This window comes from Dermacentor albipictus, chromosome 4 (assembly GCF_038994185.2).
Source record: "Dermacentor albipictus isolate Rhodes 1998 colony chromosome 4, USDA_Dalb.pri_finalv2, whole genome shotgun sequence".
NCBI classification, from domain to species: Eukaryota; Metazoa; Arthropoda; class Arachnida; order Ixodida; family Ixodidae; genus Dermacentor; species Dermacentor albipictus.
Genome location: NC_091824.1, coordinates 26,497,242 through 26,512,110, shown reverse-complemented (window position 1 = coordinate 26,512,110; position 14,869 = coordinate 26,497,242). Strand labels below are relative to the sequence as shown.

At 45.9% G+C, this 14,869-nt stretch overlaps 1 protein-coding gene across 1 annotated transcript; it reads right to left on the bottom strand.

Moving 5' to 3' along the window:
* Nucleotides 1–319: 319 nt before the first annotated feature.
* On the bottom strand, nucleotides 320–12,755 carry LOC135905280 (ferric-chelate reductase 1-like). Its single transcript, XM_065436295.2, has 4 exons — nucleotides 12,598–12,755; nucleotides 5,523–5,737; nucleotides 2,660–2,870; nucleotides 320–525 (listed from the first exon to the last, which is right to left on the bottom strand). The coding sequence occupies exons 2-4, from the start codon at nucleotides 5,719–5,721 to the stop codon at nucleotides 465–467; spliced, it is 471 nt and encodes a 156-aa protein (XP_065292367.2). The 5' UTR covers nucleotides 5,722–5,737; nucleotides 12,598–12,755; the 3' UTR covers nucleotides 320–464.
* Between the last annotated feature and the right edge of the window lie 2,114 nt (nucleotides 12,756–14,869).

Sequence of the window (14,869 nt, the reverse complement as noted above, 5' to 3'; positions counted from 1 at the left end):
AGGCTACATGCATGTCGAAATGAATTATTCAAGAAAGGCATCTCGTGCGAACCCAAGCACATCATAGTGAATTATTTAACAAGACACCTCATGCAAACCTGAGTAATAGCATGCCTCCCTGGAACAGTACGTTCATCTAGTTTCGTAAAGAAAAACAGAAACACTTCCAAAGACATATAAGTTTTGTGCCGCTAGCATATGCAGCCCGCAATGTGCCAAATTAAATGCGTGCATTCATCGTCTTTGTTCACTTTTAAAGCGTGCCAGCGCAGTGAGAGGTTTTTTTTCTTTCCCAAGCTGAGTCATTCAAGCGACAGGGTGTAGTCACATCTCACTTTATTGCAATTTCACCAATAGTGTCTTAGCAGACGCTTTGTGTATAACGAGACGAACGAAGAGTCCACTTATTAATGACGAGTCAGCGCGATGGCACGGTGCGGTTGAAATGACTGCTGGGATGAACCTCAAGCCACGGTGCTCTGAAGACCGCTGACGTGCTTGTGGTAGTCGATGACGACAGTCGCCCTGAAAAGTACAAACAGAAACAAAATGAAAGGCGGTTCAAACAAACTCAATAAGATTACAAGAACAGCAGAAAATATGAAATGTTTCAAGTCCTTACCTTTATGAGGTTAGTGCTTTCATGCTGCACTTGGCTATTCGCTTAGCATTGTGCATTCACAGATTTTGTTTAGGGAGAAGCAAACACGGGGGACACTTTTCCTTTCGCCTGCCAGAAGTTTAGCAATTCTATATTTTTCTTCACATCGTGATCACGGCGGTGCGCTCGCTGTCACTATACCCGAGACTATGCGAAATTTATTTTCTTAGGGATCGATAAGCTTACGATAAGAAGTCAAAGGCTTTCATGAAACCACGGTGTAGCGATGCTGAAAGGCTTCACTGCGCAGCAAGAGCCATGTCGGGATTTCACAAAGTGTATTAGAAGCTTACCTTAGCGCGTTTTAGTGGAAACCGCGATGTTCACCGAGAAGGATAGAGCCCTCTTATAAGTCTATTACTATTGAAGTGATGAAAATAATAATGTTTTTATAACAAGATTCTTCGAACATCTATTCTTTCTTCTTTTATTATTCTCTTGGCTGTCGTATTCGGGGCCAAATTCAGCAGCTCTAATTTTCTAGCAGCTGCGTCGATTGTTCTTGTTGTACTTGGCAGAATATCTCTAACCGATTCGCAAAGTCGCACGTAGAATCCGCACGGACGTCTAGCTGGCAGCGTTTCTGTGAATGAACACTTAAGAACACTGTGAATTCAGTGAATGAACACTTAAGCTTGTTAGCGTTGAAGATTCACTAGTTTGCACGCAGCTAAAAAATAAGAGAATACTGTCCACGGCAGGATACCGGAACAATGTGTATGGTGCAAGCTCTTGCGAAGCTGCCGTATCCTAACACAATACTGAGACATAACTAGCATATATAGAATTGAGTGATAAAAATATGCCTACATGAAACCAAGCAGAAAGTGGGCAGTTAATGAAAACTAGCGTCTGGTGTTCTGGTTGTGTGAGTTCTGGTTTTAGTAATCTACTCAATATAGAAATACTGCTATAAACCATGCTGCATCACCCTTTTCAAGAATTTTCATGCTTCACTCAGAGTAAGGAAATCGCCAAAAGCTATCGCTACCACATATTTAAACCTGCTACAATATTTTATTGCGCATAATGGCAATTCCCAGCAACTTTATAAATTGTAAACTTATTACGCACATATGCCCAGGTTTACTATACTTAAAGAGCTACTCCTCGTTGATTGGCGCTCTGATGCAAGCCACTATTGGTCGTCGTGTTTATGCAACACTTGCCACGCCGATAACCAATTGCAGACAGCCCTTACGAAAGACAAGTTTTGTGATTACGGGGCCAGATGATCCGTCATTGCTTCGAACAATACAGAGTAAAGATAGGAACGACCACATTATGCAACCGATCAGTGTTTGTAGCATGCGCAAGTTAAGAAGAGCTACCCCTCGATTTAAGAAGACGCGTCGCTTTTCAAGAACTGCCGTGCAGTGTCAACGGAGCGCAGTGACCACTTCTGTCACACAATGGCACTACCGTTTGCCCGCTTGAGCCGAAGTGGAATGCTGAGTGGAGGGACGTTTTGTATTACGGGGGCAAACGCTTATTTCCTGTAACTGCATGCTCAAGTGCGAACAATTTGGATGCGTGGGTCCAGAGAGAGGAGGAATATAAGCAACCTATGTCGGCTATCGCACTGTTAACTCTTGAACGTGTTGGAAGTTCTGGCAGATAACGTTAGATGCGAGGTTGGCGTTCAGTTTGTCAGCTTGCTCTCTTTCGTCCACTTATTATTTGACCTAGAAACATCGATAGCTATGCACCAACTAGCGTAACATCGTTACGTCAAATGTTGCATACGCAAGTACTTCGTACATATCCTTTAAACACTTTCCGTGTAGGGCAACAAACCGGACATGCGTGTGGTTGACCTCCCTAGCTTTCCTTCCTTCTTTTCCCCCTTCTCCTCCTGTCTGACGAGACGTTGCAGCATTGCGGTTGTCTGTATTCGCAAAATGCTTGAGCCCAAGTCACATTTGGTTCGATGTATAACGCCGCTTACAGCAGGCAAATAGTAACAATATAGGGCAGCATGCACCGCAATTTACTTGCCTGAAGTGCACCTTGCCAGTGGCTCCCGCAGGCGCCTTCCAGAGGACCTTGACGGCGGTCTTTGGTGCATTGCTCGTGTGAGTGATGCCGGAGCACTTGGTGACGGCCTTGGCTTCGGGGCTGGCCTCGAACTGTCCGATCTCCTGGTTCTTCTCGTCGAAGGCTTTCACGAAGAATCCCTTGAAGGGTGTGCCGCTAGAGGAAAGCGTCACTGCGAGTAGGCCGCAGAGCGTGAGCTGAGAATACGAGCCGCTTGCATATTATTTCGGAAGGTTTGAAGCACAAGCTGGTGCCTCTTAATGGCATCACATGAGTAATTCGGGGGACCTGCCCAGGGTCATGTTCCCTCGTGCACATTGCGCAAATATTCCTTTACGTGTCATGTTCGGAGCAGTTAGTTTTAAATCGAAATAGGCATCTGCGCTTATGCATTTATACGCACTGATGTATGGAAATGGTGCAATCATTAGGCGAGATGAGGGGGTATAATGAAAAATGGACCTCTTAAGGCCAATCGACATGCAGCAATCCTCCGGCAAAAGCAATGGCCCTTCGGGGGCGGCGGCCAAAACGTAGCTGATCGCCGCCGACCAAGCCGTCAGCCGGAAGCCAGCCGCACGCCGGAAGCCCCGAACGCGCACGGGCAGTGTGGAACAATCACGGCTCGACTGCACCCGACTGCCCCTGGCGAATATTTAACGCACCTAGCCATAAAATGAGTGCCGCCGCGAAAGCAATTACTTAGTATGAAAGTTTGGCATTGAAATTTTCAAATGGCAAGTTCGCGTTTGGTTGCACAGAACCTCACCGCCGCTACACTCCATAACGACCACAACTGCACGGTGTGAACAACTCGAGTAATTTCTCCGCGTTGTGCAGTCTAGGTTCTGGTGGGAAAAAGTTGAAATTCTCAAATTAACATGAAACCTACATAATGAGTCGTTCTGTACGTCAGCACTAAATAATGATTGCTATGCCTGTAGAAACAAATGTGTCTTTTTATTTTCGTTCTATTGTGTAATAAGCCACGGCGCTTCTAGCAACACTGACATTGTGGTGGCGGTGGACTAGCCGCGGCAACCTGGCTTTTCGCTGCATATGTGTGAAACACGACGAAGGCACGCCGCCGTATTGCCGCGCAGCACTTGCCGCAGGAAATAAGCCCGGAAAGTTCGCTCCATGTCGGTTGGCATGTACTCCAGAAGTGTGGGCAAACTTGTCCAAAAGCATCATGTTTAGCATAACATTTGCTGTCATTTTGGTGCCAAACACTGCTAACTTCACGGACTAGGTGATCCATTTAGATTAAAAAACTAAGCCAAACCAACCTTCTCTCTCTCTGAACACCAAAAAGACGCTCAAAAGTATTAAAACTGGAAGAAGCAAGTGCTTGCTTGGCCATACAGTTAAGAGTAGAGTAGATTCATCGCACTGTACAGTAGGTTTACGAATATTCATGACCTCCCTGCCTATAGTCTCTCTCTCGCTGTCTCTTTCTCTCAGGCATCTTCGTCGTCTTCATCTGACCTGCACGAAAACCTTGTCTAGCCTAATAGAGCCGTAGGGAATGGCCACTGAATGCAACAAAAGGCGCTTAGCGGGTTACACGCTGTGCGCGTGATAGGTTATTCTTTACTAACAGCCATTATTAGTTAAGTATTATGATTAGACAAAATAATACATGATGACAATATCAATGCATCAGTCAGAGAAGGAGACCTAATGCAGCGTTGAAGCCGTCTTTATTAGGTCGAAGGAAGCGCTGGCATGCAGTAAAAGTAAAGGTGAATGTTCTTCTCGCATGAAGAATACCTAGCATAAAAATTTTGCAAATATTAAGCGTGAACTGTGGTTACATCTAAATAAAGGAGACGTTTATGTGTATGCATGCGAGCACGCTGATTAACACATTGTGACGCGCGACACGGCAGAGGAAAATACATGGAAATAAGAAGTGAGCTTTTGACACCTCTAATTAGGACATATTAGGAGGCCGCGTAAATTATTTTTCGTTATTCGCCACAGAAATAGTGTGGAAGAGGGCAGGGGTCTAAGAAATAGGTTATTTACATCCTTATATCTAGAGCGATTCTATACGGTAGAGCGATAGTTCGGCTTCACAGGGGAGTAAGATCAAATGACAGGAAAAGACGAGGCAAGCGGGAAACGCTGCCTTTATTTTATTTTATTCTATTTTATTTTATTTTATAACCCCCAGGGCTGTGTTGTAGAATACATATAAAACAGTTTGGATGAAATATAAGCCAGCCTTCTTACAAAAGCATTTAAAAGGGCATTGAATGGAAATATGAAGTCGAAGTAGGTCAACAGATTATTCGTGTAGAAGTCAATCATCGTTTTCTGTGCGCCACTATTTCGTACAACTTTGTCCTGTAGAAAATACACACAAACAGTACTGGACACACTTTTATTGTATTTTCATGGAAAAATAAAGAATTTGAATTTGAATTTGAATTTGAAAATTGTCGCCGAAAGTCCCGCTGCTCCTCCTCGATCGAACAGTCTCCATCACAACGGATGAACTGACGTGACCTCTCCCTGACCCCACGTGACGTGATGACCCCACGTGACCGCTCTCTATGCCACTCTGTGTGAATCTCCTAGTGCTCACGTCGCACGAGAGCTACCACAGTCCACGCAAGGTGGTGGCACTCCAATTTTTCATTTTCGTTATTTTCACGCTTACAAAACCACTCTTCTCCATACGGATGTTGAACTTGTTGTTATAGAAGCCTGACCTTTACACTCTAGCTTGATTTGTTATTTTTCCATGGTGTCTCTTCTCCCCTCCATCATTCCCCTCACGCCCTAAGCAATGAGAAAGCAGAAAATGTGAGCCCACCGGCGACGACATCTCCAGCCTTGAAGTCCCTCTTGTCCTGGACCAATGTGAAAGGCGTCGCGGGTCCGGCCACTTCGCCGACGGCGTCCTTGTGTTCCGGAATCATGGTGGCGCACGCCTTCTCGGGGGCGCCATCCGGGTGAGCCCAGCAGGCAGCGACGAGGGCGACCAGGAGAACGGCTTGCCTGACGAACGCCATGTCTACCGATGCTTTTCTGCAAAGGAGGCCGAGTCAAACGTGTAGCAAAGCTTAGCACGGTCATCGGTATCGCTGGAAGGTCGCGTCAGAAAAAATGTCTCGCATAATATATGCCCAACTAAGAGGAACAGAGAAAATACCTGAGGTTAACTTTATTTATGTATTTTATTTATCTATTTATTTATCTCGTTTGATAATATATTTGACAGAAAAGTTAAATTATATGGGCTCTTTAGGCCCCACTCCATATCTGGTACTTATCCAGAGATGGCGTGTAACGTCGTAGATCGTGCAATTAGTTATGTTCTAGCATTACTATGATAAACTTCGCCACAAACCACGACGTACTTACAAACTGGAAAATACACCCATCAGAACTTTTACGAAAAAGACCTGATGTGATTTGTTTCTATATCTCACACTTTATGATGTCCACATCAAGGCCAAAGCCAGAGGCATGCTCCTCATCACATGTTCTGTACTGGCTTGTTTCTTTTTTTGGTCATGTTCATATTTATTTTATGTGATACCACTACACAGTTAGTCGCTTTTCAAACTCCTTGTTTTGTTTTGTTTTCCCCAGACCTCTGTGGTGAGAACTTTTTGCGCACCTAATAACGTGTAGCTTATTCAGAAAAAGAAATTACACCCTTCAAAAATATTTCTAAGAAGTTCCTGCGCAGCTCAAAGCTAGTCACGTGTGGGACACTTGGTAATGCGTAGACAGAGCTGCACATTGCACTCACTAAGACAGACCACAAAAAAGAAAAGAAAGATAGGGCAAAAAAGAAAAAAAAAGATCGCAGTTTGGCGGATGCTCTATAAAGAAAATATGAGGGCCCTTGTCCGAGTCATTTCTAAGATTGCGAATGAGGTTTTTTTGCGCTGCCTTCGCATTTCTCTACTTGTTAGCCTTTCAACACTTGAAACAAAACGTTCTCAATTGCTACAGAAGGTGGCGAGATCCGGGCACTCTCCAAGACACGTAGGACGGGACGTTCGTCATTTCTTTTCCAAAAGTAGCACGTCGTCTCAGGGGACTTTGTCTGCCCCTTTTCCGTCCGTATTCATCACACTGATGGAGCCGTAATCGAAGCGTAGCACCTCAGGGTTCCCCAGCTCACGGCTACAGCATGAGAACCGGAATTAGAAACGCAGCGGGCCTCTCAGAGATGAAACAATTTACGCAAGTAAATATGGCGCCTGGTCTTGGCGGCTTAATTTCTGCCAGGGAATTGCCCAAGGTGAAGAAGCAGGCGGCCACTGTGCACTCCAGGCAGTAATAAGAAATAATAAGAAATGTTCAACAGGATATGAAGGAAATACATAACCAATATAAATGCTAGGCCCCGTTGCTTTACAATTAAGAGCTTTTTTGTTTCCTCACGACTCCACTTCTGCATTCTTACAAATGAGATGTCTCAACAATGTGCACTCTTCCCGTAGCTACTTAAACAGTACGCGAAACAGAAACAGGGCTGACACACACTGCTATTTTGCATATCTCGCATTTAAAATGGCGTCTGAAGTACTCTTCTATTATAAACTTTTGTGTGCTTGTTCCCGTGCGTCCCAGCTAACTAATGCAATGCCTTTTTCTCTGCCAGTCTGGATCAACTCTAAAATAGTTTGTCATTCAGGACAATAAAACTACGGACAAACAGAAGCACTGAACAAATTGTTCGTGAAATACTGAATTTATGCAACATTTGTCTAAAAACTCGAAAGAACGTGGTTGTCTTTCTCTCGCTCTCCTATACAGTCATGTAAACTGCTGTACATATTTTTTTTCATCTCGTGTCGTGCGCTGCAATGGCGCCATTATGTCGTGCAAGAGAAAATTTCCATGAGCTGGCTTATTCATGGTGAACCGAAAACTCATTTCTGTTGTTTAATGACTCATATTCCATATTTTGATTTCACTGTTTTAACACTCTTACGCAACCATATTTATTATCGCTGTTTTTACTGATGCAAAGCATGCTTAACTTTCTTTTCGCTACAAGAACTGGAAAGACGTGTAGGGGAGTGATCATGAGCTGACTGATTTATCCACAAAGTTTAACATGCTGAAGTAATACTAGGGCTACGAAAGATGCCGCAGTGGAATGCTCCATGGTTCTTCCCTCACCTGCGCGTAGAAGAAATATTTTGCGATAAAAAGAACATTCCAATGCCTAGCAGCTCGAAGCTAAGCAGAGATTCCTGTCTACAACCTTACCCACAACATTACGGAACAATCTGAAACAGTTCTTGAACTGCTAGATCAAGAAGAGGCTTTTCTTAAAGTACTCAACGAAGTTCTTCTCCTATATTTGTTCTAGAACATAGTCCCAAGCTGTTGATTATCAGTGAACTTTATTGCCACAACATGTGCCACATAGCATTCGGCCCTCGTGACATCATAAACTGACCGATAATAATAAACAACTCGCATCTTCTGCTAAAAACGTTCAAATAATTCTAAGGGTGCTGAACCATACAAATCCTAGTGCCAGTGCCATCTTGTTCCTCCTCTTTCAGCAGTCATTGCCAACAAGTGTGATGCTGCAAGGACGGGAGGCAGGCAAAATCATTCCACTATGAAAAAGTGGTAAAAACTGAATTTCGACACCAGCAATTTTTTATCACGTGCCAAAGTGCAAATGTATTGTTTCCTCAGACTGTGTCTGAGGAAACAATAAAGAAAGAAAGAAAGAAAGAAAGAAAGAAAGAAAGAAAGAAAGAAAGAAAGAAATGTTCCTGCATTTCGCTTTTGCCGAAAGGCCACCGCCACGGCTTCGATACCAATTCGCGACCGCGCGCTTGTCCGCCGCCCTCGCCTGGCGGCTGTGGCATTGCGTTGCTAAGCTGGAGGCCGCAGGTTCAATCCCGGCTGAGGCGGCCTCATTTCCATAGAGGTCAAAGGAGAACACACTCGTGTACTTTGATTTAGGGGCACGTTCGGGAACCCCACGTGGTCAAAATTAATCTGGAGTTTGCAACTATGGCGTGCCTCATAATCATAAGTCTTTCTTTTAGCAAGTAAAGCCCCGGAATGTATATATAATTCAATTTGAAAGTGCAGGTTCGGCAGCAAGGCACCGTAGCCACTAAGCCGCCCACGAAGGTGATGGTCATGAGCGAGGGACTTTATAATATCATTAATGGTATAGCGGTGACGCACTCTTCAGCAACACAAGACATCACGGCTTACGTTCTCTCGCCGGGTATCACGGAGTAAGACATATAGGAGGTGAAACTCCCGTCAGCGCGAGCGAGCGCGGGCGACCAGATAAAGTCGCAATTGTTGCATGCGCCGACGCTACCCTATGCAGTGGCGGCACCATGCGGCGCGTCGTAGAAGCAGCAGCGGAAAAAAAAAAAAGCAGCGCCCGGCGCTCACTCCGGCGGCACCCGCTCAAAGCAGACGACAAGCAGACGACACGGGTGTTTGCTTCAGCGGGCACGCCGTAACCGAACTGCGTAGGTGCGCGCACTCAAGAAATCTGTTTTGTTGTGTGCCCATCAAAAAAAAGCAACACGTGTGGCAAACTTCCGCCAATCTTCCTCTTATCGCCAAGTAGCTAGGGCAACTAGTTTTCGCGAGTCTTATAAAAAAGAAAAGGAACGGAAACACATGCACGGCGGCATCCTTCCTAAGCGCACCCCTGTGAGCACTAGAGCGAGAAACAAGCGGTCGCCCTATGAGCGATTAGGAACGAGATAGCCATCAGCTTCGCAAGTGCAAAAAGCCGAAAACCGCCCGCCACGGAGCAAGATAGCCCTGGCTACAACCAGAAGCTACGTATCATTTTATAGCTGTCATGGAGAACGCGTTTTATTTTTTACTGTGCTCAAATGGCTGAGGCGTAGCAGCAGTTGCTCTTCGGGCTACAAGCGGTAAAGAAGCGCGCGAGAGTTCCCTCAGTAGAAGCAGAGTAAAAAAAAAAAAAATGCAAGGACTCTGGTAGAAGTCTGGCGCGCGCGGCCGAACGGGAGCAACACTCGACCGGTTGCCCTGGCAACCAAAACAGCGGTAATTTCTTCCCATGCCGCCAGGTGCCGCCAGCATGAAAATATATCCGCGGGCTTGTGACCTTTTCTGGTCGCCGCAAACAGCGGAGTTTCCACTCCTATATTTCTTGCTCCGTGCCGGGTATGCACCCAAATATTTCGCGCATTTCTGTACAAGTGCGAACGCGCATCACTACAGCATGGGAAACAGAATTGATTATTTTTGTGCTGGTAGAACAAGTCAATTCACAGAACCATAACAGACCCGCATTGCGGTGCTGACTATGTTGGACGGCGTAGTGTGAATTCGCGACCAGGGCAAGAAAATTTAGACGGGCACGAAAACCGAAATGCCTGATGTGCAGAGAACACTTTCGCACAACCTCGCAGACCATGCTCTGACTGCGTGTCAATGAACCAAGGATCTCGGCGAGCGTTATCTCTCGATGCGGTCGCCAATGAGAAAGCGCGTTCGAAGAAACTGGTCACTTAAAATTCTGAAATCAGTCGGGGTATATTTTACAGTACCCGAAAAATACGGGGCTCTGGCTCAGCTGCACGTGTGTTCTTTCGTCGCTGCAGCTCCCAATGCCTCTTTCGTCATGCTCTCTTTGATATCGCCACGATACAGCAGCGTCCTTCAGCTTCACGCACATCGGCGGCACCGCGTTTTCAGCCTAAAGGGCTCCTAGGTGAGGCCTCTTACAGTGAGATGCAAGATTAGATCTACAGAAGAAAACAGCAACCATAAAAGAGCTTAATCGCATCACAATCATCTGCACCTGAAGTCGGGTAAAAACGAGTAAACGAAGCAGCTACTCGGTGGACGTAGAAGAAGAAAAAGCTGCAGGTCTCGGGATTAATGCCACGCGTCGATGGTGACCCAGATATGGCGCACTTCACTCGCTCTCCCAGGCCTCTACGCGAGCCTTAATGGCGCATCGGTAGGCAATTCACAGCGCGTAGGTATCCTTGGAATATGTGCATACATGAACGATAGCAGCATCACCTGTCCCTTGCTCTCTACACTATCGAATACTAGAACAACTTGCAGTGGTTCATTTAAGCCTGCATTTTGTGTCGTGCACTTCTTTGTGGCGCTCGAACGATTCCCCGCCGATGTATTAGATTTTGGAGCTTTGTGTTGTGGAGCGCAGAATACTGACAATATTTTGTAACTTTCAATGTAATGGTCTCATTCGCACAGCCATTAAGGCCGGAAATGCTGCAATCCAATAACTGGACGCACTAGAACCCCCATTAATAAAGATACAGCGTAACACCTTCCGTTGAGCGCCTTCACAATGAAATAAACTAGAATTAGTAATTAATGATAGTTTCTTCTCAGTGTTTTGTTAGTGCTTTGCGTTAATGCTAACCACGTTTCTGTGACACTCTGATTTCGCTAACACTCATGAAAGCAAGGTCACAAGCGGCTTTATATTCTTTGAACGTCTAATTACTAGTATTGACGAACACTGATAAGTATTGACAACCCACTGAAAAGAAAAGGCCGTACTGCACAAATACGATAGAGCACACAATGAGGAACGACGTTTGCACTACGCTGTGCCGATCTAGTGAGTCCTGTCAGTTTTGTTCTGGTTTGTCAGAAGTGCCTGGTGCTCTACAATATAAACAAATGAACGCAGCCTAATTCTGTGCTGTACTTTTCTCTCCAAGCAATCACAATAGACTTTCGACCATGGTTTGAGGATGACCATAAAATCCAAGCCATGAGTCTCGGCAGAATTAAATAAAAAAGGAAGTGAGTAGCGCAACTTCGCTTTGCGTAGGAATTGTATTACGTTTTGTCAGGATCAATCTTACTGGTAATTGAAACTGGCTTGCGTATTCAAGTATACGTAACTGTGTTCCAAGAATCAAGGTAGTGCTTGACATTCTGTGACAACTGTACCCCACTCGGAGAGCAGTAAATGGGATCTACAACCAACTCCAACGACAAAGGAACAAACCGCAATCTTTCACGTCTTCCGGCCTTCCATCGAGTGCCAGGCCGATTTATTCTACATAGCAGTATAGCCTTCTACAGAAAATATATAAAAGTCAAAATCAAAGGCTGTTTTGAAACCACCGTATTTTTTCCTGCCTGCCTTCCATTTTTTCAGTGTTTTATTCTGGTAGCTTAGACCACAGCACGATTCATACGTTCAGGGCCGCTATCGCCTGGGAAACGAATCTCGATCGGTAACTTGCGCACAAGGGCGACGAAGAACCCCCAACGAAGCAACCAGAAGCGGTCGCTCGGCCAACACGACGGCGAGCTTCAATCACGGTATCGGGTTCGCATTGTCAGCAACAGCGGACACGCTTTCCGGACATGTCAAATGGGGAGACGAACCGGTGTATGGAACAAGAAACAAAACAACAAAAGAGCATGGCATTCTCGACTATGCTTTTCTATTTCTGCTCGGACGACGTGTTCGCCATTCGATTGCACCATCAGGAATATCGTGCCGGCGGGCAATAGGGCACAGAGCCTTGCCCCGGATGTTTCCCCAGAGATCCTGACTTCCGAGCAGCCGGTTTATGGATTCGCCGAATATTGTGTCTTAGAAGCTCGGCAACGACTTTGAGTTCCCCGTGGCGATTTTTCTGTAGGATGTTGAACGCTGCATCCCCTTCGCTGGAGCGAACAGCATTCAGTGAAAGGTGCCAGACATAGCAAGAAAGCGAAGAAGATTGCAACCGCGAAGGTGACCGGCGTTAAAGAGCTCTCTCGGGAAAAGAGCGGGAGGCCTTCCTCCTAACAGTGCTAACGGGAACTGAAAAACAATGGAAGCCCACAGTTCCCCGCGGTGTTTCTACGAGGGGCTGTAGCCAAGCGAATCCGTGTCGCACATGTCACTTCGCACATACCTGTTTTTTTCTCCGGTGTGTCCACACGAGAGCAAGCAGACGAAGCGAAAGTGCTCTGGATGTCGCAAAACGCTTTCTTCACGTCCTCTCACACGACCACTCGCTTTTTTATAGGGCCGGTAGTCGCCATCTGGCGGGAACCTTACGTCGACCACCAGCTCAGTGCAGTTACAAGTAAAACCAGAAAGTCGGGAGGAAAGCAAGAGTCAATCGAAAGCGGTGATTCGAGCGTGTCTGGCAAGAGCGCCCACTGCGAGGGGGAGGGTGAAAAAAAAAACCGCAGCGGAAAGCCGCGGCGACATTGACGGCGTTCTTCGCCTCGCATCATCCCGCAGATTAAGGAGGAGAGGGTGGCACGGCGTGCAAGACCGCGCGGGGCGTCGGCGTTCGCGAGGGCGTCGAATACGAGCCCAGTCGAAGAAACACCACCAAGAAGGAGCCCGCCACGTGCGCCGAGGAATAACAAAGAGACGAGTCGAGATAGCCGGCGAGAGGGCGCAGCAGTCGCGCGGCCTTCTGGGCTGACCGCGGCGACGGGTTACGTCAGGGCTCGAACCGGTGGAACCTCTGCGATCGTGTTCTCCACGGTTAACACTGAACCGCACTATGCAAATGAACGTTGTGCGTGGGGGGGTTGTCGCAACGGCTCGTTATCATCACCGTCCGTCTTTGCTTTCGGCTGGCCCGGGTCACGTAAAATTATAGCCGAAAACTCAGGCGGGACACATCGGTTTCGTCCTTTTATAAGGGCTCCGATACGAGCTGGAAGAAAACCCCGCGGCCAGTGGGCGTGAATACTTCGTGAACGAAGTTCGGCGACCCCTATGCGTAGGCAGCATTGGTAATCGGCTTCGGAGAACAGTGCCACTGCCTGCGTTTCCGAATATTTCTTGCTGCGAAAGTGTTCCTCTTGCACAGCAGTCAGGTAGCACTCGGGAATTTCGTAGCCTTTGCAGTTAAATCGGGCAAGTTAATTTTTCTGATTGTAGCGGTTTCCTTTTTGCAACAATAATTTCCCGACCGTCTGAACATAATAGAAACGATAATAATTTGCTTACGCGCCACACCATGAACATGAACAAGGAGCCACAATAAAATTGGAAATCACAAAGTTAAGAATTGATCATTCATGTAACATAAGCTGCTAATAAATACCTTTTACTGCGCTTTTAAATCGTGTGACGGCCTCACAATCTTAATTCGCACGGTAAATATTGCATGTCTTGTGCGTGATGTTTTCACTTAGGGATTGGTGATCTTGTGAGAATGCTACTCGACTTGTCAGTTCTAGGTTTGACACAAGCTATCACTATCTATTTGCTAATGTGTTTCAAATAGGGGTAAATGTCCACTTCTATGTAATTTTTTGTTTGTCACACATGAACATTTGCGGGGATTTTCACGTGCTCTTATACACACAGATTGAATTACAGCGATAAGAAACATAAACGCCGTGGTGCAAATAAACACCGCCATAGTATCGAAAAATCGCGTCGACTGCGGTAAACTTGCTTAGACTTCAAAGAAACCATTAATGAACATCAGATTGCACATATTTGTGAGAGTCGTCTCCTAATTTGCAAAAGCTGTAAATAATTTCAAGGCAGCTTCTGTTTAGCGATAAAGACACGTCTAGAAAGTTGCTTTTCAAATGAGACGAAGCAGCATTTTATCAAGAAAAGAAAGAACTGTCATCCACCCGAATGTTGGATGAAGCTACAAGGAAACCCAAAGAGCTTTGCGCTGTACCACTTCACATTGTAGCAAACCAACTAGTCAAAACCACCACCCTTCCAAAAAGGAAACTTTGCGCTTAAGGAAAAATTCGTCCTCTACCGCTCTACCATCAGAGCTAGCCAGGAGGCTAGCAGATGGGAGCGCGAGGGCCAAGTAATGGACAACTTCGAGCACCGGGTCACTGAATGAAACTGCATTTATTTTAGTAACTATGACGTTGTGCCTTCATTTCACGTGAAGTCATTTAATTCACCAATAATAAATTTATAGTAATTTCCCATGCATAAGTGCATGTCATAGGCAATGTCATCGGCGCAATGGTAATGAAAACATTCGCATACAGTGAGTTAAAAGTGGGAGCGTTGTCTGTCCATGCGTGTGACGACATGGTTGGTAACGCCTAGAAACAGTTTTCTACAATAAGCACCTACTACGGTGCTGCAGGAAGTTCTGAATCAGGGGTGCAGCCCTGATCACTAATGTATTATACGTGATGCTTTTGAACTAAAATGTTTAGTATGAGCGCTCAAAAGTA

What these genes read in the sequence shown, in the direction of transcription:
- LOC135905280 (XM_065436295.2), bottom strand. Translation starts at nt 5,721, where the DNA reads ATGGCGTTCGTCAGGCAAGCCGTTCTCCTGGTCGCCCTCGTCGCTGCC. An exon ending in GGCTGGAGATGTCGTCGCCG is followed by an intron (nt 2,871 to 5,522) that starts GTGGGCTCACAT and finishes GCCTACTCGCAG; the next exon opens with TGACGCTTTCCTCTAGCGGC. An exon ending in ACTGGCAAGGTGCACTTCAG is followed by an intron (nt 526 to 2,659) that starts GCAAGTAAATTG and finishes TGTACTTTTCAG; the next exon opens with GGCGACTGTCGTCATCGACT.